This window comes from Lissotriton vulgaris, chromosome 5, assembly GCF_964263255.1.
Source record: "Lissotriton vulgaris chromosome 5, aLisVul1.2, whole genome shotgun sequence".
NCBI classification, from domain to species: Eukaryota; Metazoa; Chordata; class Amphibia; order Caudata; family Salamandridae; genus Lissotriton; species Lissotriton vulgaris.
The window spans coordinates 1,270,125,756-1,270,152,878 of NC_141693.1; the positions used below are offsets into that span (position 1 = coordinate 1,270,125,756).

Consider the following 27,123-nt stretch of genomic DNA (forward strand, 5'->3'; position numbering starts at 1 on the left):
GAAGTAAAGAGCGCACTTTATTTTGGACAGATACCAGTTCCATTCAATGACTGTAAAAACACACATTACCTCGTTTTTTAGGTTTGGCAATAACAGTTGTGTACTATGACTCCACTGACACCAACATTTGAGAACAAGCATTTACAATGCAACGGTTTCGCCTTGCATTGTAAATGCTTGTTATACGAAGATATGCAGGATCGACAAATAATGCAGATGATGCAATCCCCCCCCCCCCATTGGCATCACAGGGCTTCAGCCCCCACTAAATCCCCTCCCTCCCCCCTCGTGTGTGGCATCCCGGGCCCGCTCATAGCCGAGCACTTCACAGGTCGTTAAAGACCTTGTGCATGTTAATGGGGCTTTGTTGTTGTTTCGCCCCTTCTAAGAGCCCCTGCAGCTCGACTCTGCCGATTGCCGACAGAAGGCATCTCTTCCCGCAACACCTACGGCTGGGCGCGACACAGTAATGTGTCGCGCCACACAGTTTGAAAGCTGTGCTCTACACCCACTGGCACCAAGTAGACCGGTTTCTTTCCGCAGCCTTCCCTCCTGACATGACGGTGCCTCTTGCACTGTCCTCAGTGACCAGAGTGTGCTTCCTGCATCCTCCAGACTGACAGAATCATTCTTCTGGGACATTGCCCAGAGCTGATGTGCGGATTTGTGTTTCCTGAACTCTCTGTATGAGCAGGTCTTGGCCTGATGCACTTTTCTCGAATGCAGACCTGCACTTACTGCATCCCCCATAAATGGATAATGCACCCTGACCTCGATGGAGCTGTATTTTGCACCCCAAGGCAGAAGAGATAACTCATGTCAACGAGTATGTATGTGCTACATTTCTTTCCCCACTCAGTGTGAGCTGTTCAGACAAGAGTGATGCTTTTAAATCCAAGCTCTTTTTTCCAGTTTTGCATATTATTATTTTTTTTTTTTGCACATGCTCGGTTGTGTAACCTTCCCTTGACACAAAATATGGTTTGTTGTAATGCACCTGAACATCAACTGGTGCACAGTCAGACCCCCTCACCCCTGATGCTTAGGAGCAACTCACATGATGCGCTGCACAAGAATCAAGCTGCATGGCAAAATAAATTGATAAAGCACATCTAGGAAAATAAAATACTCTTAGGAAACAGGACTGGATATTCCATCTAACATGAAGTCAACGAGTAAAATGTAAATGGGACTGCATGGCTGACTTTCATTACTTTTAGAATTCTTGTACATACTGTTGAAAAGTGTTTTACTACCAACATTAAGGAGATAAATATAGGAGGGGCTTTACTGTTTTTAACTGGTACTACTGTCCCACATAAACCTTTGGCCTCAGCCTTTACACCCCTATGGGCTGCTTGAAACCCAAGAAGCTGGTGTGATGCTCCTAACTGTCCAATTAACGTTAGTAGCACCTAGGGCACAGGTGCAACAGAACTGCTTATTCCACCTCGCCTCCTACCCCCCTCACCTCCTCAAACATAGAGTCGCTCCAGGCATCTCCAGAGGATGCACAACCAGGACGGTCCATTGTCGTTCTGTGCATGAGAGTGGCCAGTGCAGGCTGACAGCTTTCTAAGGCTATGGCAGCTTTGGTTTTTATGAGGTGTTCCTGGCAGGTGGTTTACAGACGAGGCACTGAGGGTAAACACACTCCGACTAACAGCTGGGCCTCATCTACTGGCCCAATGCCAGACTCCCCTATCCGACCTGGTTTCCAAGGCCCATAAATCCCAGATATGTGCTACTGAACAATACAGAATATGTTGCCCCCGCTCCGCCACTCACAGACATCCCATTGCACTACTTTAGTGTACTGTTGCCTCTCACCTGTGCCACCATGACGTGTCCTCCTGCAGTGCCAGGGTGGTCCAGAGAGAGTCTTTAGCCAAGTTGTTGGAAAGAGGGTCACTCAAACTGCAGGTAGTAGTGCTGTAGACTGGCTGTGTCTGTGCTGTTGAGAGAGTTGGCTTGCCTCGTTGATGCACTGACACTCACGGCCACCACGCTAAGCTGCTCTCTCTGATTGTGTCCGTTTGATGACCTTGGTCTGCTCGGGACCTCATTCAGGAGTAATGGTGTACTGCTATGGGCAGGAGGCTGGCACTTCCATGTGTCCACGTGCCGATTTCTGGGGCAGGATTGGTAGAGGGCTGCTTTTACAATTCTGACTCAGCCGGACCGGGATTGTTAAATACTTGAAGCGCCGAGAAATCCATAGGGGTGAGTCACACGCTATAATATTACATTTAATTTACATTAATTAACATCACAGGGAGGGCAGGCTGGGCCAGGTACCAATTTCTGGTGGCCACAGGCACCTGGGGGCATAGTTTGTTAGGGAAGCCTGCAGGACTTGAGGCACTGCAGGCTGAGTCTGGCCTGACTAGAGCCCTGGAACAATTAACATCCTGTAGCCTACGACCCAGTGGAACTCCTCACTGTGAGCGTGGATTATCCACATAGCTACCAAGGTTTCAGATTGTTATGTGTGACATCTTCATAACTTCAGTGTAATTATGAGTGACATTTCCACGACTATGAGTGACACTTTCTCGCAAGCAAAATCAAGCAATGAAGACAAGGGAAACATAGAAGTATCAAGAATTACACCCTCACGCTCATCTAAAAGTAAATTAATTTAGTAACACAACTTTACAGACTGCAGACAGACTTGTGACTGCAGATCTTAAATAGCATGCCTCAGGTCTCCTCTCCCAGACTCTGCCTACATGAGGAGGGATGTTTGTGTGTAGAAAGCTTCAGTATGCATACAGCGTGCCCAGGCCTCAAACTCTTCTAGCACGCCTCAGATTTGGCATAATTAACCCCATGGCTCAGACTCTGCAAGCGCAAGACTAACCCTGGGCGGAGTACGCATAGTGGCCTCCGCGGAGTTCCACGGAGTAAAACAAAAAACTCAGTGAAACTTCCCTCCGCCCTCCCAATAAAAAATAGAAAATGCTCAGATAAATATTCTCTATTTTTCAAAACTTATGTGAAGTCTTTTTGTGGTGTTTTCATTGTGTTACTGTGTGTGTGTTGACAAATTCATTACACATTGCCTCTTAAGTTAAGCCTGCCTGCTCTGTGCCAAGCTACCAGAGGGTGAGCACAGGATAAGTTAAAGTGTGTATCTGACTTACCCTGAGTGGAGTGGTGGACCCTACTTGCAGAGCATGAATAGCTCTGCACACTAGAGACCCCATATCTAACATTGCATATTGGAGAATAAGTCTGATGACCGGCTACCATAGGCTGGAAGCCTTTTCTACTGGTTGTGCTTTTGGCAATAGGGACTGTCACAGGGTACTGGAAAGTGTGGTGTGTTGTCGAGCTTGTGGTAGTGTATTGAATACCAGGGTCTGGATATCAAATGCTGTGATCTGTGTCACACTGACATTGAGGCTTAAATTTGTATGGCTGGAACCGGTGAATACTGCTGACATGTGTCATTGTTGCTCCCTGTACAGAACTGTTAATCCTTTTTTGCTGCCCTGTGCTATGTCCTCACGGTTAGCTGTTGCCTGAGGCTTGTTTGCTTGTTTCCTTGTGTTAATGTGACAAAATGCAATAAAGATATTTACAACAAAATCATGAAGCCCCTGACACTGAGCAGTCTCTATTTGGATTGTGTAAAATGTCCTTTAACCAAATTGATGAAATCTTGGAACTGAAATTCTATATCACAAACTCCTTATCTTTAAGATCCACTTCTAAGCACACCACTAAAAAAAGTTTGCAATTTATTTTCACGTTATTGCTTTTGCTTTTTTCAGAGTTATATGGAAAGATACAGGGAGTGGAGCAGCAAAAGATGTCACCATTTATCAGATGATACCACCCTCTGGATACGTCTGCTTGGGGAATGTAGCCGTTGGCAACTACAACCAACTGCCTAACGCCAATGCCTACAGGTAAGCCGATGTGAAGGGTGAAACCAATATGCTGGCCTCCAGAATTCAGGCTTGATGTGGGACAAGAGCACAATGGATAATGGAAACCAAGCAACTCAGGTAAATAGCTCATCTTGTAAAATGGTGAAACTGAGATTCAAATTGGAGTGTGTGAGAGGGTGGTTTACGAGAGTAAATGGTGCCCGCACAAATGGACAAAGATCTGGGGGAGATGGAACGAGAGTAGAGAGATGCTCTGTCTGCCGGTTAGGAATACCTGCCTATCCGAAGATACATCAGAGAGAACATACTAATACTGTGTTGAGTTCTTGCGATTGGGGGAGGGGTTTGTTAAAGTAAGAAGTTACATTTGTTTGTATATCACAAGTCGAAAAGTGAATGTCCTGAAATGTATACAACATGTCTTTTATAAGCTTATGCCGATGATTGTCACTGTCTTTGGGTGCGTATTGTTTAGAAAAAAAATAGTTTTACACAAAAAAGAAAAAATTAGAGAGTGTGTCAATACTTTGTCACATAGCTTTTTTTGTGACGACTCACCACTTCCAAGCACTGTCACTCTAAGCTTTAGGATGAATTAACTGGGCAGGAAGGCAAAGGAATTTGACTAAAAACTCAGCATGTCTGTTCAGACAAATGTGGCTTCTTGTTGCAATAGGATAACATTTCCTAGCACTACTTTGCTAATTTATGTTGTTGGTTGCCATGTTGTAATGCGATTGTTGTAACTTGTAAGATGCAGATGAGTACTCTAGAAAACAACAGGTATTTTACCTGTAGAACCTCACACCTCACCATCAAACAGATTGATTACTAGCTATTAATTCTTCAGTCTTTAAGCATTTCTCCCAGCAGCGGTTTCCTCATGAGGGTGGGGAGCATCGCTCCCCTCCCACTGCAGCAGTACTAATCTTGAAAAATAAAATGGCAATGAAATGATTTCAATGCCAATGTTTTTCACATTAACGTGCAGCAGCCGCCAACCTTCCTCCAGCCAGGAGAAATGGGGGCGTGTCCTCCTCTAAAAACAAATATTCACTTACCTTGCTTGTGAGTTGCTGCATGACATGTATGACGTCTCCCTCGCTCCTGTCCGTGTTCTTCTTCTCTTTCTCCAGTCTCCAGCGCAATCTCCAACCAACTCCCCTAACCAATCCTGGTGCTGCTCTCTTGCTGGTAACCAGCATGAAAGAAGCGTCAGGTTTGAAGAAAGCGGCCTCTCTCAGCGCTGTCAATTGCATTGGAGGCCTGTTCTTTCTCTAACCCAGCTGTCTATGACAACTGGTCTACAAAGGTTTAAAATGCACATGTCTGGTTGGCCATCGCAAGACAGCTGGCCAGAGAGACATGCGCACTTGAAACAGCCAGTAATCCTTCCTGCTGTAGTAATGGCCCCAACAACCTGAAACTCAGTTCAGACTCAGATTGGTGAAAAATAAATTGGTAATAAATTAACATTTGTATCATTTTATTTCTCCTCTCTTGAGTTTTTCTGGGGGCATTTTTGGTAGTAGGGCTACACTCCTCCAGTCTAATGGAGGAGCCGCTCCTGACAAAACCCAGGTGGAGAGCCAGAAACTCCAGCGTTCCATATGTTAACCAGAATGCAGACAAGAATTAGTGTGTACCCATTATCATTAGAAGGCGCTGGGAGCAGAGCATCTGAACTTGGGTGCATCAGAGGCAGTGCGTGTAGTTGTACTCATAGGAAGATGCTTGTGGCAAGGTAGGCGAGCACCAAAGCATGAACTCATGAAGAAGATAAGTTTGGATGCACAAGATTGCCCTAACGATCACCAGTGTGCAACTGTAAACTTTTTCCTTGTTGTTATTTTCTTTTCTTTAAATCTCCCCCAAAAATAATCCATGGGAAGGAAGAAGAATATCAGAGTCAACATATAATTACTCCTCTTTGTGATGAGAGTAAATCCCAGGCAAGCAGAAAATATTCACTCAACCCCATAGAGAATATTCCAAAGTAATAGGAAATACAAGGAAAAATGAATCACTCCACAATAGAGAAGATTGTGATGGAAGGCACAGCACACCTTTCTTCTAGAAGTTAACCATATAGCCCAAAGTGTACAACAATTAGTATGCTAAATAAAAACTTCTGGAGTTGAAGTCCAAAAGTACTAAAGAGTTCTGCCTTCATTGCCAATTTGTGGTGTGTTAATCCAGGAATAAGGGATCAAGTCTTCCTTGAAGTTGTGACAGTAAGTGGGTTTTCTTCAAAGGAATAGAATTCTGCCTCCAACAACCAATGTTTTCCTCGTCAGCTTCAACCGTCAATACCATAAAACATGGAACCCAGAACATGAGCCACAGGCATAGAACCTGGAGCATGAGCCATGGCCAGATACCACAAGATATTTGTAGGTATCACTGGTATATCCTCCCAAAAACCACATCCGTCACATAGATACCATGACACACACACACAAGATGTACCTGAATCACTTATATAATAAGAGAGGATAAGAAGTAAAGGGAGTCGTTCCCTCTACCAAATGCTCTATGCTGGAAGTCTTTCATCAACAAGGAAGGTGGCTTTTACCCATCAAAGTTGCATGTTTTACCCTAAGGCCCTGCCTCACTGTAGTTTCAAAGAGGTCACCAAGGAGAGGTCTATCATAGAGTTCTTCAAAGGGGTTCTAGAGATTAAACGCTATTGCAAGTAGTGTGCTGATTGAGATCTATGCAGATTAAAAATGTGTGAGGGAGCCCTTTATTCATTAGCCTCCCTAAAGCATAAATGAAAATAGTGTACTGAAGTGCCTGTACAATACAAACCTAGGGGTCTATTACCAAGATTTTATGCCGTGTCTATGCAAAATCATTTTTAGCTAGTTACCTTCCAGGGCTAAACTTGTTCAGTGCTGGAAAATCACTTGAAAGTAACACAAAGCAGTGCATGGTGCTGCTTTACATTACATAGAGCCAAGGGGCGGTACCATGGGTGGCGCATGGGCATTCACAAAAAAGAAGACAGGGTTTAGCGTCAGAAAATAGCACAAATTTCTTGTAGGGTCTAAGAAAGAGAAATACTTTATTTCTCCTTCTTTTTCCGACTGTATATGTGCTGCACTGTACAGCATACATATAAAGTGGGAAACGGTTTAAAGTTAGTCTGAGCATAGTATTTGGAAATGGAAGGCTATCCTTCCAGTCAAAACCTATGCTAGACTCACACAGACACCCTTGCACTATGGTGCAAAGGTGTGTGTGACGCATGGCAGCTAATTTTAGCATTGTCACTCAGTAGAGGGGAGGAGCGTGCTATATTTCTGTAAATATGGCTCTCTCCTGCCCTCTCCTTCTCACGCAACGTAGCACAGCTTTTTTGCCTGCTTCAGTACATGCATGGCAATTTGGTAAATAGATCTCCTTTTGTCCATAGAAGATGTGTTTCTGCCCTGTTGCTCCTTGCCTTATCTAGGCCCAAAGCTTTCATCAGGATTGGTCCTACCCTCTGTCTATCCTAACCTTACTCAATGATGTGTTGTTTCTTTAATGTAGTATGTGGTTGAGGAAGGAAAAGAAAAGACATAAATAAACAACTGTACCTGAAGTAATATACTTCAGCATCTGGGTTTGTGTCAGATCATAGATTCTTGAATCGCCACCAAGCATAAACTCGCGTTCAAGTGTGCTGTTCGTCAGGCTTGCACCACCCTTATGGCACCAATCTTCTACATCTTAAGAGAACAAATGGGATTTATATCGGTATTTTACAAGTGCACGCAGATACTACAGTATCTGTGTATTGCCTAAACTTTACATTTCAGTGAAAATCATCTTGGTTGAACTGATGATCTTTATGCTGAAAGATTAATACAAATATATATCAAGAATATATCTTGATCTACTAATGCTAATTTAATCAGAAATGCTAGGTGAGACATATGAACCACTTAAAATCAAAATGAAAAAATGCACCCTTTGATACAACTGTATTGAAGTTAAGCTGATGGATCTCTTTCTGGATTTTTATCATAATTAATCACCATTAACTCTCATGTTGTATTCCTAAAACTAAATATGGAATACAGATTGCACTCACTTGCAGTGTAAAATATGCAGTTCAAACTAGAATATTTTGGAAACGCACAGGTTTTATTTCGGACACTTCAACAAACTATACTGTCAATTCTCCTTGGCATCACATATCTGATTTTCAAATAACTCAGTGTTCAGAATACAAGTATTCAGAAGGAGGATGGTTGTTCACCAGCTGAAACTATGTAGTGTTGCGTACTTTTAAATATTATTCTGTAATCTTCAAAGTTTGAACGGAGACCAACTTTTTCAATGTTTCTTACATTTAGGACCTGATTTAAATGTTGGCGGAGAGTGAACTCTGTAATAACAGCAACAAAGTTCACCCTCCCTAACCATTAATGTCTTCCTGCCCAATTTAGAATTGGTAAGAACATAGGTTTGTTGACCACGCAGAACACTCGACTGTCCTTCTACAAACCCACCTGCCAATTAAGATCGTCCAATCAAGCCCTCGCCGCAGTCCCGCGCTTCCGGAAATCCACCATGGGTGGCAGATCCTTCTCCTTCCTGGCTGCCAAGACCTGGAACTCACTCCCCACCCGCCTTCGCCTTACTCAGAACCACATCTCCTTCAGAAAAGAACTGAAAACCTGGTTATTCGACAAATAATATACCCCTTCCCTAGCGCCTTGAGACCCTCTGGGTGAGTAGTGCGCTATACAAATGCACGAACTTGAACTTGAACTGATGGCCCGACGGAATATGGGCCGTCAGAGATTTGGCTGTATGATTGCACAAAAAGCTGGGAAAGGGCATTACAAAATGCTCAATGCCCCCTTCACCTTGGGAAAAAACTCCCATGCCGAGGTGGGCATTGTTTTTAATTTTCAAAGAGAAAATCCCCTTTTGTTTAAGAAAAAGAAAAACATTGTTAGTTTGCCATACGGATGTGTAATGTTGAAGGAGCAGTCCCTCAAATTAACAATGCATTATAGGAACTGCCATGACAGTGGTTTCTGCCAATGCTAAAAATGTCCGCTGGGCCAGCTGACATTTGTAAATTTGGTGGGTGGCAACTCCGTCAAGGTGATGGAGTAATTTACTCTATCGCCTTGGTGGAAAAACTGGCCAAATGCCAATAATTAAATTGGATCCTATGTATGAAATCACAGATTTATGATTAAAGAGTGCCTCAAGTTTGCCAGGAAGTAACTGCACTTTCACTTGACATCTAGCCAGAACTTCATTATTTTGGGACCCACCTCTAGGGCGAAGGATGCTAAATACTTGGCTATGCCAAGAGTAAGGGAGTGTAGTTCATGGCGTTTTTAGCTTTTCATTTTTTTGGGATGAGGTTGGCTTTGTCTTTCTATGTTTACTCCTTTGCGGGCTTTGGATTTTTGCACCTTTGAACTTCCAAGACAGCAGCTGTTTCCTGCTTAATATCCAAGAGATTCTGATTCAATATGGGCATGAGTGTTGGCTTGGACCATGCAAAGAGGAGGCAGCTACTGAAAGGAGCATGTCTAACTGCCATCACTGCCATATACAATAGGTACCTATAGCCCCCAAATCTCCTTCTCTGGCTCCGCAAGTATAAGGTTAACATTGCAGTCAAATTGAGATCTGTCAGCCCGCCTCATCAAAAACGAACTCAACTATCAATGAAGAAGGCAATGGTCTGGTGAGGTCTGCTTATATTGTGTTATTGAATTATAAGCTTGCAGAAATGAATGCTTTGATGCTGCACCTGATTTGTGCAATGGTTGCTGGTTGGGATGCATAGTTCTGTCGGTAAAACATTCCTTTACTGGGTTGAATTACCCTGTTTGTCCACTATTGTATGTGAATTTAGATTATTATTTAATCTCTCTTTTCTCCGGATATGTTTATTGGTTGAAATAATTTTTTGGGTCCTATGAATGTGAAAAATTAATTTAGAAAAACCATGCAGAATTGTAACTCCAACTTTCAATGTTTCATAGGTGTATCCGGTCAGATCTGGTTCAAACTGGTTTCCTTTTTCCTATCTGGAACGACAGAGGATCAGGTGCTGCTGCAGATGTTGGTCTTTGGAGAGTAGAGAATGATCCTGTCCAGCCTGGAGGTATTCATTTTTGTTTAAATAGAAATTAACTAATCTAAAATTTTGTAAAACACATGATTTTTGTTGTCACAGGCCTCCATTGCGAGATACCAAGAGTTTGCACAAGGAGATATTGGGGCTTGAATTACCCATTCTGCCCAGTATCTTTCTACAAACTCTGGGCATAATGACTTGTTCGGCCTGAAAGGTGGAACAACATGTGGTCCCAGTATAACTGGTTCAATATCCACAGACATATCCCTATTTCTGGCCAATGAAAGGCTTTTTTACATTTTCATTTACCACCTACTTTAAGCAGGTAGCAAATGGGAAGCGGGCCATGGTGGATCAAAATGTGGCGATGTTGTCAGATGGCAGTGATTACTCCTGCGAAGCTGGAGGAACGCTTCAAATTTAGTTTACCCCTTAGTATTGGTTGGGGGCCTGTGAAGAAGCAGGTGGGCACCAAAATGTGTTTTTCGAATCTGGTTTATTTAGTAAGATGCACAAACCCACATCCGTAGCACCCTCATCCCGTGACTTCCAGCACCAGCTGCCTGACAGAAGCCTTTGGAATCACAGGGTGAATGGATGACCGTGGGCCAAGAGATTAAGCATAAGCAATTCAATACATGTTAAGTAATAACAATTCTATTGCCTGCTTGTAAGTTGACAATTACGACAGGAAATGAACGTAGGACTAATATACATATATAATAATAATAATAATAATAATACTAGTATTTATAAAGCGCGAACAGCTGCCTCAACTAGGAGGCGTCCCGGCGCTGTGAGGGCTCGACAAGAAAGCTAGCTAGGAGTCTGCAACTTATAGATGCTCCGAGAACAGCCACGACTTAAGCTGTCTCCTGAAACTTGTTTCTGATTGGGCCTTTCGCAGCTCAGGAGGTAGGGAATTCCAGAGACGGGTCACGTTGGCTGAAAAGGTCCGGCCACCCAATCTGGCCCTTTTGACTCGCGGCACACTCAGTAGCACCTGATCATTTGAACGAAGGGAGCGGGACTGTGTATATCTAGGCAGACGGGCTCTCAAATAATTAGGACAGGTGCCGTAGAGGGACCTATAGGCCAGAGTAAGAGTTTTAAATTTTATTCTACTGGCAATCGGGAGCCAGTGTAAGGCCCGAAGATGGGGAGAAATGTGCTCTTTAAAGGGAATATGTTTAAGCAACCTGGCTGCCGCATTTTGCACCGTCTGCAGCCTTTGAACCAAGTATTTCGGGAGGCCGCTATACAGGCCATTAGCATAGTCCAATCTCGAAGTGATGGTAGCATGGATCACGGTTTTCCGGCAAGACTCGGGCAAAAGCTTCAGGACTGGGCGGAGATTCCTCATTTTGCTCAGGCAGCAACCTGTGACCTGATGGATCTGGGGCGCAAAGGAGAGATTATCATCCCACTGGGATGGGGAATGTGGAGTACCCATCTCAGTTGGCCACCAGAGCTCAGCTGGAGGGTGACTGCCTTTACCAAAGAAGATCACTTCCGTTTTTCCCGGATTCAGTTTCAGCTTATTCGTATTCATCCAGGAGGCCACATCCTGAAGGCACCCCTTAAAGTTTGTAAATGCCGCCTCTGTCACCTCAGAGTAGGGAAAAACCAACTGGGTGTCATCAGCATAAGATATTGCGGTGACTCCCCAGTTGGCAATGAGGGAGAAAAGAGGGGCAAGATAAACGTTAAACAAAAGGGGGCTAAGGGCAGATCCTTGCGGGACCCCACATCGCAGTGGCTTACGTTTTGAGTCACAAGTGCCTAGAGTGACCCTCTGCGTTCGGTTTGACAGGTAGGACTGCATCCAACCGAGTGCCTGATCTTGTAGGCCAATGTCTGCCAAACGTTGGATCATCCTAGCATGGTCCACCGTATCAAACGCGGCCGAGAGATCCAGGAACATCAGCAGAGCTGAGTCCCCTGAATCTAACGACCAGCTCAGAGAATCAGCCACCTCAATCAACGCCGTCTCCGTGCTGAAGCCGGGTCTAAACCCGGACTGAGTCTCATGCAGGATGTTATTAGATTCAACATGAGCATTCAGCTGGCGATGAATTAGTTTTTCCAGCATTTTCCCGGGAGCTGCCAGCAGAGAGATAGGACGGAGGTTAGTTAAATCCTCCGCATCCCCGTTTGGCTTCTTTTTCAGTGGAAGAAGCGTCGCATGCTTCCAACTCTCCGGAAATTCCCCAGTGTCTATGGAAATATTCCAGATATGTTGAAGCATAGGTGCAGTAGCGTCCGCTAGAGGTGCCCACAATTTAGGCGGACAAGGGTCCTCTGGGGAGCCAGACTTACACCGGGTTATCTCTTGGCTTGCCTCCTCTAGCGGGATAGGTTGGAATTTCCTCAAGGAGGCTGGGGGCCGGCCCCCATTCTCTCTATCCTCCTTGGCCGTAGGTTTATGCGGGCCAAAGGAGTCATAGACCATCTGTATTTTATTGTCAAAGTAGATAGAGATCTTATCACAGAGTGCTATGGATGGGGGGATATCCCTTTCAATACAGTGGGGCTTCAGAAAGGATTCAACCAGTTTGAACACTTCTTTACTGGGGTTCTCTGCCTGTTGAATAACGGAGGCATAGTAACTCTTTTTTTCTTTCCTGATATGCTTGTGAAACAGCTTGGTGGACTCTTTAAATTGTATTTTTGCTAGAGGGCAGTAGTTTAATCTCCATTGTCTTTCAAGTTTCTTACAGGCTCTTTTTTCCGCTCTTAAATCATCAGAGAACCATGGGGCCGTGGGAGAAGTTCTCTGCGCTGTCACCCTTTTTGCTGGTGCTACCGTCTCTACCATGTTGCTAATCCAGAAATGTAATGCCTGGGCATCCACGCTGGCATTCATGGTACGCTTGGGCGGATCATGGGACAGAATTGGGTTCATGATGGCCGGAGTAAGATTTTTCCATTGCCTCTTCATATAAGAGTGCTTGCTTTTTCTAGATTCTACACTATTTAATACTAGTGTGAATGGTATAAGCCAATGATCTGACCATACTACTGGGAGTGCATCATCCACTACTATGCTTTCTAATGTGGAGAAGATTAAATCCAGCGTGTGTCCAGATCTATGTGTGGGACCTTTATTATGGAGCATCAGGTTTACAGCACTCAATGCTGCCATCAGGTGCTCTGCCGCTGTATTGCCATCCCTATCAATGTGGACATTAAAATCACCCACAACCAGGAAGTGCTCGTGCTTCAGCGCGTTCAGTGTAATCGCGTCTATAAGACGAGCTGTACTACTCTCAGCACAGTCCGGGGGGCGATAAACCACCATCCCAGCAATGGCTAGTTGGGGGTTTAGGAGAAGGCAAAAGTATAAGCGTTCCATACCAGGGATTGCAACTGATACTGCGGACGATATGGAGAAGCAGTCTTTAAAAATTACTGCCACCCCACCTCCGCGTCTGCCATCCTCGCGATTCGAGGTGCACATGGAAAAACCCGCCGGCACAGCTATGCTAATGGCTGTCACATTCTGCTCATTTAGCCAAGTTTCAGTTAAAAACAATACATCCCAGTCCTGGCTCTCCAAGAGCAGCCAAATGTCCATGCTGTGTTGAGGCAATGATCTACAGTTCACAAGTCCCGCTCTGAGACCTCTAGTTACTTGGGCTGAAGCAGCCCCTGGAGTTAACCTAGGAGGAGAGTCAGCCTTGATCCACGCAATCCCGCATTCTGAACAAGTAAGTGGGAGCGTGGCTTCCATAAGGGAGTGTGTTTTGCAAAGCCCCCTTCGATTAATGGCCAATAGATCTTGCCTCGACCAGACAGTCCTGTCGGGTTCCGATCCCGCTGGGGCAGCATGCTTGGCCTTGGCCGCAGTCCGGCCGCGGACGGGCGCAGACGGGCTGGACTTAGGCGCGACTTCGGCGCGCCATCGTCGCGCCCGCTGCGCTCGTCCGCTGCGCGGCCGGATGCTCATCGCCTCTAGTAGGGGTCTGGCCCGGAAGTGATGCTAGCTGGGGGAGGAGTCGCGTCCCTCCGCTCAATCGGCACCCAAAAGCCGTGGCGGACCGGGGACGGACCGGGACACTGCAAGGGGTTAGTAGAATCAGCCCATCAATGTCTGCATCCCCCTAATCCCACCAGCAATAAGTTTAAAAATTAGTAGCACGCTTTAGCAGCGATAAAATGATCCTAAAACAGTTTAAAAATATGCACGTTACTCTCACACACCGCCCAGCGCCTTGCTCGCGCTGCTCTCACCAAGCGCGGCGGAATCAGGTGTACCCATAATTACATTTACTCCCGCTTAATAAAGAACAAAAACTAGGTACACATCAACATACCTAGTGTAGAACAAAGTCTTTATATTTAACAGGCAATAAAACTTTGAGAGAACTTCTGATTTTAGAGTTTATCTCATTTTGCATTGCATGCTCAAGACCTGGTACGCATTCCACAAGAATCCCTTGTGACTCATTAGAATGTATTGTTTTCAAAGCTGTGTGGGAGTTAGAGGTACAAGAAAACGAGGTCTCTTTCCTAAGCATACCTGATCTAGCACTCCTCTCAACAAGAGGAGGCCTTGATACATCACTGGTTGAGTTTGCTATAAAGTAATGTGAAATATCAAGTAATTCATTATCTTGTACATTTTTGTATTGCATAATTATTTGGGAAGAAGTTCCTTTTTTTTTACTTTAACTGGGCTTTGGATCATTACCTAGTCTTCAATATTAAAGTCCTGGGGCAAGGTGATATCGCCGCTTTAGCAGGACTTTTTCCCGCTAAAGCGGCGATATTTTTATCGCCCTATTAGCAAGCTGTCGCTAACAGCAGTTAGCAACAGATTATAGGCGATAGCTACAGGTTTGGGGCCTGCTGTGTATGTCAGCGATATTTATCGCTAATGACATGCAAAGTGGGCATACCCAACCTGTTAGCGACTGAAAGCAGTCGCTAACACAGCTATCGCCTATTAGCAAGGCAGGCGAAGCGCTTAAAAAATGTGCGCTAAGCGCGAATATCAACAGAACCTAACGCCTGCTCAGACCATGACTTAACCTGTATATCCAAAGGGAGGTGAATATTCAGGTTAGGTTCCCATTAGCGATAATGCCTGAATATTGCTGGATTTCCAGCGATATTCATGCATTGAGCCGCTATCCGGATATTTAGAGATAAACATTGCTAATAGGACGTTATCTCTGCAATAATATCCGGCGATAGGCGGCGATAAAAAAAAATGCGCAAAGCGCATTTTGCGATAATGATCTCATTTTGTTGCTAATATGCCCCCTGATAACTAAAATCATGTGCGTTATGAAAATACTTCTTCTATAGAGACTGTTGATGTAATGTAGTGGCTACCAGTCTCATTTTATCTTCACAGGCACAACAATCAGTCCTTGAATATAATACCTTAAGCCAATCAGAAAATATATTGGACCTGGGGTCTTTTTTTCATAACAGGGTAAATAGAGAAATTCCTGTGGTTCTATAAGGTGGGAAAAGGTATAAACACAGTTTTAGTTTCAAAAACACTTCTAGAGTTTGTGTAGACAAGGCCGTCTGAATCCCTTCTTTCAAGAACTTGTTTATCCTTTCTACAAGAGAATTGGAAAATGTCACAAAAAAGTGCTATTCTTAGATGTTTTCTGTGATGAGACAAAATCAAATCTTTCATTTGTACATACATGAAGTGTGTGCCATTGTTTGGTTTTGCCCTCAAATTAAAAATGTTACTTAACATTTTTCTGACCACCGTTGTAGAGGGTGCCGAAGTAAACTTAAAATTAACATATTTAGAATAGTAATCACCTAGTACAATTAGTTATTTTCTGTCAACTGGTGATAATTCAAAAGATCCTACGAAATCTAAAGTCACCTTACACCAAGCATCAACTGGTATTTGTCCAACATGCAAAGGAGTCTGACTTGTCTTCCTATGTTTGTCGGAGGAAAGACAAGTGCTGCAGTTGTTCATCCATTTAGATACCTGACTGTCTATTAAAGGCCACAAAAATGGTATTTTAATTTTTTATAGGTTCCAGCCACTCCTAAATGAACTTCAGGAGAAGCTTTGATAAGCTTGTTGTGAAGAGATACTGGGGTATGAAAACATCAGCACGCATCACAATGCCTTCAACAATGGACAGCTCATTGGCCACCAGGGCATATTATTAGAGAGGCATGGGTAAAGATCTATCCTTAGGCCAACCCTTTCTTACTAAATCCATGGCTGCCAGCAACACCTCATCTTTCTCCATGGCAGCTAACCATTCTCTATATTGCACTACACCAAATGATTCTATCATATCTTCCGCAATGGTTACCACACACTCCACATCATCAAATGCTTCATCCTGAGATTGTGTTTAAATAGGCAACCTTGATAGGCAATCCGCTCTGATATTCCGTCCTCTTGAAATGCACTTAATGGTAATGTTAAATTCCTGCAATCTGGATAAATGTCTCACTAGCCTTGCTGAGGCCTTGCCAGTTCCATTACTATTGAGTAGATGTAAAAGAGGTTTATGATTGGTAAAGCTCTCAAAATTGATCCCCCATAGGAAGGTCTTACATTTTTCTACAACCCAGGAATAGGAAGGGCTTCCCTTTCTATCATGCTATAGTCATTTTATTTCATTTATAATCTTTATTTCGGCCCAATAGAGCCATAAAAGATGCATAAAAATAATCATTACATAGTACAGAGTCTGCATAGAAGAATAAATGATTTTAGAGATAGCATGGATACAGTTAGGAAATCAGTACAATAAAATCTTTATAAATTAGTAAAACAGGCATCAATTTTATAAAAAGTACATAGAAACATTGCTTAAGTTATTCTCACAGTTTCAAAATTGCTAATAGCTTTAACATTTGTGAATATATATAGGCAGGTTAATGAGCACAAAATAGCAGCAGCATTAAGTTCAACTACAAAAAAGAGTTGACATCACAGTTCCATTTATAGCTTCAGGCCCAACTTATTGCGTACAAAGTTTATTGCAAATAAAAATCTACTAACACCAAAAACAATCAACTGCCTAGTTTCAGTCTTAATAATCCTGTTCGCTTCCTTGTATGAGCACACTCCTAGGGTAAGGCAGAGAGGCTTGATCCATCTTTTTCTAGCCGCCTCATAATCTGGGCTGGGCAAAAAAAGAGGATATGCGACTCATCTTCTTTTGTATTACTTTGGCACAAAGTACATAGCTCACTAGTCTTTGTTTTACAAGTGCTTGTCCACCTGGCTATGGTTGTGTTAGTTTTCAACATTCCATACCTGAATTTCATATATAAGGTTTTGGCCAGGTGTGGTTGAACCTCATCTAAAAATTGTTCAAAACAAAGAATATCCTTAAAAACAAGAAAATTGCATATCAAGGTTCCACCTACTTGGTCATTTGACAAGCTATGAACCACATATACCAAAAACGTCGTTTTCAGCAGTTTTTTCGAGTTTTGCGTCAGGCTGAAAGGATCTTCCCAAAACTGTGGCAACCCAATTCTATTTAACCATGATCGCACGTGTTTTAGCCAGATATTTGAATTATTCTAATCTAGTCTCATTATTTCCTGGAGTCCATTTCTGTAATCTACTAGCTCTGGTGTACACCAGAGTCTCACCCATAGTGATAATGGTCTCAAGATGGCATAGTGATCTGTGCGCTTCATGTTTAAATCTAGTATTAAGGGTATTAATGGTGTACTTTTTGGCAACTTCAAGAGAGTCCTATAAAATTTGTCTTCACTATTCATGAAAACATTCCTACACATTGGGGAATTGCAGTCACTTCTAGCTAAAAGAGGACCATCTAACATAGTATCACTTGTGCATACATTTGCTCCTGAAAGCACTGCTTCTCCACCCGAGATCAGGGAAAGTTTTTGTTTCGCCGGGACCCCTTCTACCATATCTTCCTTTTCCGGCACCGAGACATATATCCATGGTACAGTGACTAATGGGACATTTGTCTCTTTTGTCTCTATTTCTATTACTTCTCCTTGGGCTGTTACTGGATACAGTCAATCAACCGCTTCCAAGAGAGATAAGTCTTGGAATCTAGTAAAAGTATGAAGAGGGAAAAAATTGTCAGAGTTCCTACGTATTTCGTCCCCATTCGGTCTATAAAAATACCCCAAAGGGAGAGCATAGATGTTTGTATACTCTTTCGGGTCTCCTCACATGCTGTAGTCAACTCCAGCGTGTTTCAAACTTACTGATGCAAAAGCAATGAGATTTTCTTTACGAGATATCTATTTGGATAAATTCACATCCAAGCCGTATTGGCTAGCATCCAACATGACAGGACACTTCTGAACAGATGAAAAATGTGAAAGAGCAGGTGAATTAACAGTCAACTGCTTGACTTTTTTTGTTAAAGCTTTATTGGTGATGGTATCTCATTGAAATGTCATTCAATTTTTTAAAAGATTCGATAGTAGTTGAACTACTTAGGCATAACCAGAGATACATCTAAAGCAATACTCACTCATATCTAGATATGATCTTAAGGCATCCTTGTCTTTAGGTGGTGTGACCTCAGAAAGGGATTCTATAAGAGGAAATTTGTGTTTAATGCCCCAAGGTGCAACATTGACGCAAGTAATCAAGATTACTAGATAGGAGTTGACATGTATCACGTTTCAGCATGTTTCTAACCTCTTCAAAAATATCCAAAACCTTCTTTAAGATTGTTTTGTGTCCAATCGCTGATTTAGAAAATATCCAAATATCATCCTGGTAGACTTTAACACCACTAATTACTGCCAGTCTTGTGTTCATAAGTTTCTGGAATACGCTTGCCAAACCAACCGGTAATCTCAGAAATGTATGTGCCCCAAACGCAGTTGTGTAACTGGGGAGGGTGAAAAGGGGGGTTGCATTCCGCCCTGAGTGGCAATCTTTTTTGGGGCCATGGAGATGACCAAGTCCAACCCCCCCCCCCAGAACAAAATTTGTCATCCGACCCCCCCCCCCCATAACAAATCACTTGTTGACCGGCAAATTCCCCCCTACATCCCCCGAGAGCAAGTCATTTGCCGAACGTCCATACTCGCCCCTGCTCTTAGCTGCTTCCGGGTGGGAAAGTCATGGACCGTCCCTGGAATATGACTAGCTACGCCACTGCTAAAACTGTGTCACAAAGCTGGTGAGATCATCTGGGGCCAAAGGAATTTGGTGATAGGCCGAACTTAAGTCTAAAAGACTGACAATTTCTGCAGCTTCGATATTGGCTAGGAGGTCTTGTATGTTGGGGAGTAAATGGCAGTCAAAGACTATATTTCATCCAATAGGCAAATATCTTCCACCTTTTTCCAGAATATTACAATGGGGCTAATCCACTTTGAAAAATCTATAGAGACAATTACCCCTTCTTCCACTAATTTGTTTAGCAAATTCTTATGGTCATCTCTCACACTGAGTAGGATATGTCTAACTTTGTGTTCACTGGGATGGCGGATTGTTTGAGTTTAATTAAATGTTTGAACTTGTTATTATTTCCACTTTTGTGTTGAAAATCTCAGGTTAACATTCTAAAATTGTGTCTAAACCGTCATTATATTCATCATTAATAAGAGCTACATATGGCATTCAGCTGTACCAGATTGTCTGACCCAGGAACCAGTTATAAGCCAATCTTTGCTAGATCTTGCCATACTACTATATTTTTACGTTTCACAGCTTAGTTTTACATGCCTACCAAAACAGATCACCTTCCAAAAAGGAATCCAGCATGTCAATTTCTTGGTCCCCATATGCTTTGGGAAGAATATCAGTGGGTTGTAGAGGTGTTTCATTTGCCCAATTCTGTGTATATAAGACATCCAAAATAATAATAACATGTGTACCAGAATCTGCCATCATGATCAGTGTTAAATTGCCAATCCTTACTTCACTAAATGGGCCTTTAACTTTTTTAGTAGCATAAGAATCTACTTCCACAGAAAGTATCATATTGTTGACCGCAGATATACAATCATGCACACAATCCTCATCTTCATGAACATTATTTCACTTGATTCACATTCTTTCCTCTACACACACTTTTAAAATGTCCTAATTTGCAACATTTATTACACCTTTTCCCAATTGCATGGCTTGTAGGACTATTGCTCAGGTGTGATCAGGAGCCACACATGAGACATGCAGTGTTATTCTTGCTCTGAAAAGGCTTGGTAGACCTTTCTTTAACCCCTCCTATGCTCATGACGAGGTCAGCTCATCATGAGCCAAGGAGCTTGTGTGCTCATGACGAGCTGAGCTCATCATGACCGTTGGAACGCTCGCACGCTGGGCTAATTCCCCTGCCTTGCGAGCGTTCTACACAAGCGGGTGTGGTCATGACGAGGTCATGAGCACATGAGCACTGTTGCTCATGACGAGCTGACCTAGTCATGAGCATGGGGGCGCTGTGCGTGCCCCCCCACCCCGAGCACAGTGGGGGTAACAGCCCAGCAGCCAAGAGGTTAAAAGAGACTGCATTGATTGACATAGTATCCTGTAACAAATTAACTGAGGTGAGATTAGGTGTTTCACTAGCAAATCATTTGTTTGAAACAATATCACGTTCAATGCCTTTTGCTATGTACACTACTTTACTCCAAGATGGTTCTCTGCAGCTAAGAAACAGCTCTTGTATCTTTTTTGATGAGCAAGTCTGGACAAATTGGTCTCTTGTGACAATATATGGGGCAAACCAAAATTACAATTTGAAAACAAATTTACCAATGCCAAAATATACCCTTCCATAGTTTCCTCTTGGTTTTGTTTACATCTGAAGAAATTGTACCTTTCCAGTAAATCACTGGTTTACTCCATAACATTTTTACTCAACCTCTGGGCAACATTCACAGATCAACTCCTAGTCAAACTGGACCTGATGTTTCCACACCAAATGAATGCTCAACCTCTTGTAAAGCTGGTGCCCCAAAGAGACCAGACTCCAGCTACCAATTTGGTCCTCAATCCTTCACCATAAAGTAAATAACCAGCACAAAAATGTATTTCATTGAAAGAATTTTAACTTGTCATGACTCTTTGGTCTAGTGATTCAGGACCAAGTACACACACACTTTTCTTTCTCCTTGAATTCCATGACAGTTTCAATAGAGTGAGCAGAGTAATACAAAGGAATCTGAAAACTCTGCTAAGTTCAGGCTTAAAAAAATATAAAGGAAATATTCTGGTTCCAATTCACAAAGGTAATCTGAGACAAAAGTCAAACTTTACATCTTTTGGTATTCACAGAGATTATTGGCGAGTCATATCTTTATGGTCACAGTCAGGCCAGAACCTCCGCACCTGGCCATCTTCACCGCACCCGGGCCATATTCTTTGCACCCAGGCCGTACTCTCTGCACCGGGCCATTCTCTCCGGCTCGGGCCGTACTCTGTGGCTCAGGCTATACTCTCTGGTTCAGGCCGGATGAAGTGTAATCAATGGGCCAGAATGCAACTTTAACAAAAGGAAACATTAGGAATGTGTGATAAATAGTAGAGGAAGTCACGAAAATCAGTTTGGGCAGGGAAAAGGGTGTGACCAGATGCTACATTATATCCCAGAAAGGTTTGCTCGTTAGCATCATGGTACATGCAGTGCACAATGTGCGTTTCTCCCAGTGTTGCCTGTAGTGTCAAGCAGCAGGCGGGAGCTAAGTCCTTTACTGAAGACAACAGGTCTTGCAGACAGAGCATGAGCGCTTCCTAGGCTTGACCTAAAAAATGCCAGGTGAGAAAGGGGGGCGTTATGGAGTCACTAAGCCAGAAAGACATATTTGGCAGATGGAAAAGACACAAAGCTCATTTGGAAGGATGGAAGATGTGAGGCCAGAAAGATGTTAATGGCCTAGGAGATCAAATAGCTGAAGACTAGAGTAGAGTAGGAAATGGAATGTGATTGTGGTGGGAAATTGATTGGAAGTTTGGGGAGAACTGTGGTTCCTGGAGAGAGACCCATGACAGAGTGAGTGCAAGTAGGGGTAATGTTGGCAGAGTAAGTTGAAGTCAGTGGGGTTTTACAGGGATGCAGAGAGTATGGTGCTTTTTGGCACAGAAACAAAGGATCACATAGAGTTGTGTGCAGATGAAGGGAAGCAACCATGGGTCTGAGTTTTAAGCAGGGATGAATGGAATGATGCAACTTTGAGGGACGGAGAAGCAAACATAAGTACATGGGAAGTGGGCTTCCTGGCCTCCAAAGAGTAACAGAGCAATCGTTGACAGCTTCGGAAAGACAAGCAAAGTAGGTACAGAAATAGGTGAAGCATGAAGGAGTGCAGGAGCTTCCATACTTGGTGGTGCGGACACGTTAGGATGGCATCTTTTGTTGAGCACCAAAGAAAATATTTGGGTAAATGAATACATTGACATATTCAAACTATTGCACAGAGCGACTGAGTGAAAGGAGGGTTCTAAAGTGAGAGTACAGGCCAAATGACCCAAGGTATCAGTGAATATTGATACTTGGACCCCAACCGTTACGATATATGCCAGTATCGTCTGTGAGGAATTTCCAGAGCGTGGCATAACACTACTGAAATACATGGATGTTTTAATAAAGAGAACACGTCACCAAGCGAGATTCACTCATCATTCTGGCCAGCTCAAAGGAGAAGCCCTTGACAGTCAGCCAGAAGTCTTAATCGGGAACTACCTCAGATTCCCTGTGACGATATGTTCACCCATGGGGAAGCTTCTGATTTAGTGCCCAAAATTGCCATCTTTAATACCTTTTACTCAACCTGAGGAGAAGTTTCTAAAAACCTCTCGCCCTTTCTTCTGTTACAAAAACCATGCTGACGGTACCACTCTGTGTGAGGGTCAAGACAGAAGCTGGCAAGGCCCCTGTATTTTGACTCCGACACACTATTTACACAACATCTTCATGGCGGGCAGAGCGGTTGCATGGGGTGATTGTGGAAGGTTAATGGAAACAGTGGAATGAGTGGCTAGCCAGTTTGGCATACTATTGCCTGTAGAGAAGAGCTAGGGCCCATGACCTTTTTGACATTGTTAGGGATTGGACCAGATTCAGTTGTAATGGTGTGAAGAATACCCAATGGCAAGTTGAGGCTATGGAGTAGGATGTTGCAGGAGGTGTTTGGGAAAGACAAGTGTGAGCTGTGGAAAATGCAGCAGCTGCTCAGACATCTGAGTTTTTTGTGCAGAAGTGATAGCCCTTGGCAGAGTGTTCTACAGACAGCTAGCCTTTGCCATGAAGGGTGAAACAAAAACCCATCACAGTGTAAGAGTGACAGGAAAGGTAAGGCAACGTTTACAGAAGTGGTTAATGTTCTTGGAACAGTCCCACAGCCTCACACTGCGGCTCCAGACAGACCTGGTGACCTGGACAAAGGAAATATTCATAATGCATTAAGTGTAGGAGGTATGATATGTATTGGAAATGACAGTGGTGCGATTATCAAGCAAAGTGTCCATTGGAGGTGTACCTTGCACCTTGGTGAGAAGGATTTGGTTCAGTCAACACGGATAGAATTGATTAAAATGATGAAGACGGTTTGCTGTTTTCCAAACTAGAGGTGTATTGGTACAGAATATTGTTGGATACAGCTGTGGTCTCAAAGTGAGAGGCAAGGAAACATCTGCAATAGACAAAGCTATCAGAAGATTGACAGAGAAATGTCAGAATTTTTAAAGGCAAAAGGGTTATCTGACATTGTGAGATTGTTTCCCGGTTTTGTTTCTCATGATGGAGTACATTTTTCACTGCTCAGCAGCTGCAGATTGCACCTTAAAAACTGATGGAGAAGACAGGGGAATGGATGGCAGGAAAGGAGTAGGTGTTAGGTGTGGGAGAGACACAAGGAACACCTCTGGAGAGGGATTGTCTGGTTGTAGAGATGGCTCAAAGAATGGAGAGATTGCGAAGCAAGAAAAAGGGTGACAGAGAAAGGAGGAAAAGAGGGAGGAAGAAACGAAAACAAAAGCGAAGGTCTAGACCAGGAGATTCCAGGCTAGGCTATTGATAAATTGGCAGGCAATGGAAAGGAGAGCACATGAGAAAGTTAAATCAAAAGGGGTGTTACAAGTGTGGGGCGTGGCCAGCCAGCTGCCATGGCGGACGCGACTCTTCAGAGCCCTGGCCGACACTCCTAATTATCCGCCCTACTGATCCTGACACGGTGCCATCAACGCCCAAAATAAGCTGGACCGGAGCACAGTTCATTAAAGGCAGCTGATACAACCGGCGAAGCGCCAACTCACCAGGTAGAAGTGCGGCTGGTGTCGAGAGACGAAGTGCGGCCCAGGACGGGCATGGGACCGGGCAGGAGCTGTGCAGAGGAGGCCACTGCAGGGCTGAAACCGGGGAGCGGCCGGACTCGCTACGCACTACGGTCGCAGCTGGCGGTGAGTCCCTGCGGGGTTGCGGACTGCCTGCGGAGGTGCCGATGGGCCCCCGGGAGACGGAGGTGACACACTGACCCCCCGGGGCTGACTGAAGATGCCTGGGAGCTGGTTGGAGTGCAGAGCGTCGTTCGGTCCTGCCTGCCACGTGGCGGAGCTGGGGTGAGGAGCTCAACTGGTGAGAGCTGCGGCCTGTGGTGGCCCCAAGCCGAAATATGCAGTTACTGGTGTGTTGCCCTACCGCTAGCAGAGATGTGCTGCATCCTGCCGAGACCCTGCTGCGAGAGGCAGGCCTCGGCATGGGAGCCTGTGCATACGCTTGGAGAACTCTATATTGCAAACATTCCGAGTGAGCGGGAGGCCCTTTAAGAAGAAGTGTGGCATCCGAGGTTCTGCACCACGGGTTAAACTAGGTGGCAGCTGAGGCATGAGCTGCATGGGAGCCTGACAGTGGAGGTCCTACCGAACTGGAATCCATTTTACAATCGGCACCATTTCATGCAGGCTGCGGTCTGGCAATAGTGAGGTGCAGTGAGGAGCAGGCAGTGTGACCCTGTTGGGACCGGTGATCAGAAGCGTGGCCCTACAGCGATCACCATATGAACTGAGCAGTGCATGTAGAGAGTGGGCACACAGTGTAATGACAGAGTAAAGGCCCTCGGAACGGAGAAAAACCCCACCAACATACAGTGAAAGCCGAGCGGCCAGGTGCTGTGGCGAGCCCAGAGCCCGTGTGGAGGAGACGGCTCCCCAATCAGGGTTGTTAGGTGTTTGTAGGATGCAGCACAAAACATACCATGCCTGACACATTGGAGGAGGCAAAGGAAGCCTGCTGGAACTGGCCCGGCCACAGAGGCGCAGAAAGTTGTGCAGGCCTATGGGTGGAGTCTGGGATGAGAGGCCCAACGGAGACATTCTGCTACATGTGCACAGCTCCTATGGCTGAGGCCTGGGGAGCGCGGGGGTGACACACTAACGAGGAAGGTGCAATGCACAGAATGAGCAGTATTCGCGTCACCCTGTCGGGTGTTGCTGCAGACGGAGTCGCGGCCGAGGCCCATGCGTGGATGCATAGAACAGCATAGTTGGCGCTGACGTGCACGACCCACTGGCGGTGACGGGGTATTTGCGAGGGAAGACCCAGCAAAGGAACTTGGTCACTGACAGGAGTTGCGAGCTGCTGCCCTGCTGCAAGCATTGACGCCTGGCTCTGTGAGGCGAACCCAGACACATACAGACTTGTGAACCCGCCACCCTAGAGAACAGTTGACTGTTGATAGCACAGCTGGCGCTGGGAGACATACAACGTTACAAGTCCCCTGCGAATGCCCACGGCGCACAAATTAGTGATGGGCCAAATGCGCGCCAAAATGCAGCAAGGATCTCAACGTGCAAGTATCCTGGACCCGGTGCACACAGAAGTAGAGGATGAGATGGAGCCCGCAACCACAACCCGGGCAGCCAAGATGTACTCAGTGCTTTGGAACACACCAGAACCTCTCAGGAGACCCGAATAGATAAAGTCACCACAGACTTCACACTGCTGCATGCGGACCACCGTAAACTGGCTGAGAAGGTCACGGAACAGGGCCACATGTTCAGAGATCTACAGCCCATCACTCGAAATCATGCAGCTGTCCTGGAAGACATGATAAACAGCATACATGCCCTGGAAGATCGAGCAGAGGATGCGGATGGGCACTCCCGCTGCAACAACATCCGCGTGGTGGGCCTGCCAGAGGGTGAGGAAGGCGAGAACCCAGAACAATACAGGGAGCATTGGCTTCGCAACCTACTGCCCCAAGGCACACTGTCACCACAGTTCATGGTGGAGAGAGCACACCGTGTGCTGGCACAGAAGCCCCAGCCAGGGGCCAGGCAGCGCCTGTTCATCTTCAGGATACTCAACTATAGAGATGGGGACAAGGTGCTACGAGAAAAACACGAAAAATGAATGATCTCCGAGTGAGTGGCTGCCAAGTTATGCTTTTTTTGGACTACACCGCCCTGGTGCAATGCCGCAGAAGTACCTATACGGCAGTGAAGCGCCAGCTCAGGGCGCTAGACTTGGCATACTCACTGCTGTTCCCTGCTCGTCTGAGAGTGGTGGTAAAGGAGGGGACCCACTTCTTCGACTCCCTCGCCGAGGTCTGGTTCTGGCTGGAAGAGACTGGGCGTTGGATGGGAGCGAGACCCGGGGACCCGGACAGCAGTTATCCAAAGGGCAGGAGGAACAGACGTCGGGGACGCCAAGGTCCACAACATAACGTGAATTCGGAGAAGGCAACCCCGAGCCTGGAAGACATGAGGAGGGAGCGAAGAGACATCCTGGCAGCGGTCGCTACCATTGGATCTTCTTGTGCCAAGGAGAAATTAGACATGTGTACGAGAGACACCCCGGTGGTCAGTGGCTCCTCCTCACCGTCAACTGGGATATCCAACGACCCAGATCTACCAGTGGTGATGTCGCAAACTGCCAATGGCTTATGCAAGTAGACTCATTACTGAACAGTGGTGTGTCCTACCTTGGGTTGCAGAGATGGGAGGGCCAGCAGTATCGCTGATGACACCTGCCCTCCTGGGTGACAGTGCGGTTGTTGTTACACACATACCCGGCCAAATTCTTTGTTTTGTTGTAAGGGGAGGGCATGCATGGGAGGTCACCACGCCTTGGGCTGGCCGGACTTGCACACTTCACTGAGCGTTTACCTAGATGGCCCGTAAAATACGAGGACATGGAGGGATATAGTTGCAGCAACACACTAACTGTGCATGTG

The 27,123-nt window shown here is 44.9% G+C and overlaps 1 protein-coding gene across 1 annotated transcript in view; it reads left to right on the forward strand.

Moving 5' to 3' along the window:
* LOC147712440 (uncharacterized) overlaps positions 1 to 27,123 on the forward strand; it is a 105,861-nt gene that overhangs the window by 46,723 nt on the left and 32,015 nt on the right. The window contains exons 5-6 of the mRNA XM_086923114.1: positions 3,780 to 3,917; positions 9,905 to 10,026. Coding sequence (XP_086779240.1) covers positions 3,780 to 3,917; positions 9,905 to 10,026 — 260 coding nt within the window. The remainder of the gene's footprint in view (positions 1 to 3,779; positions 3,918 to 9,904; positions 10,027 to 27,123) is intronic.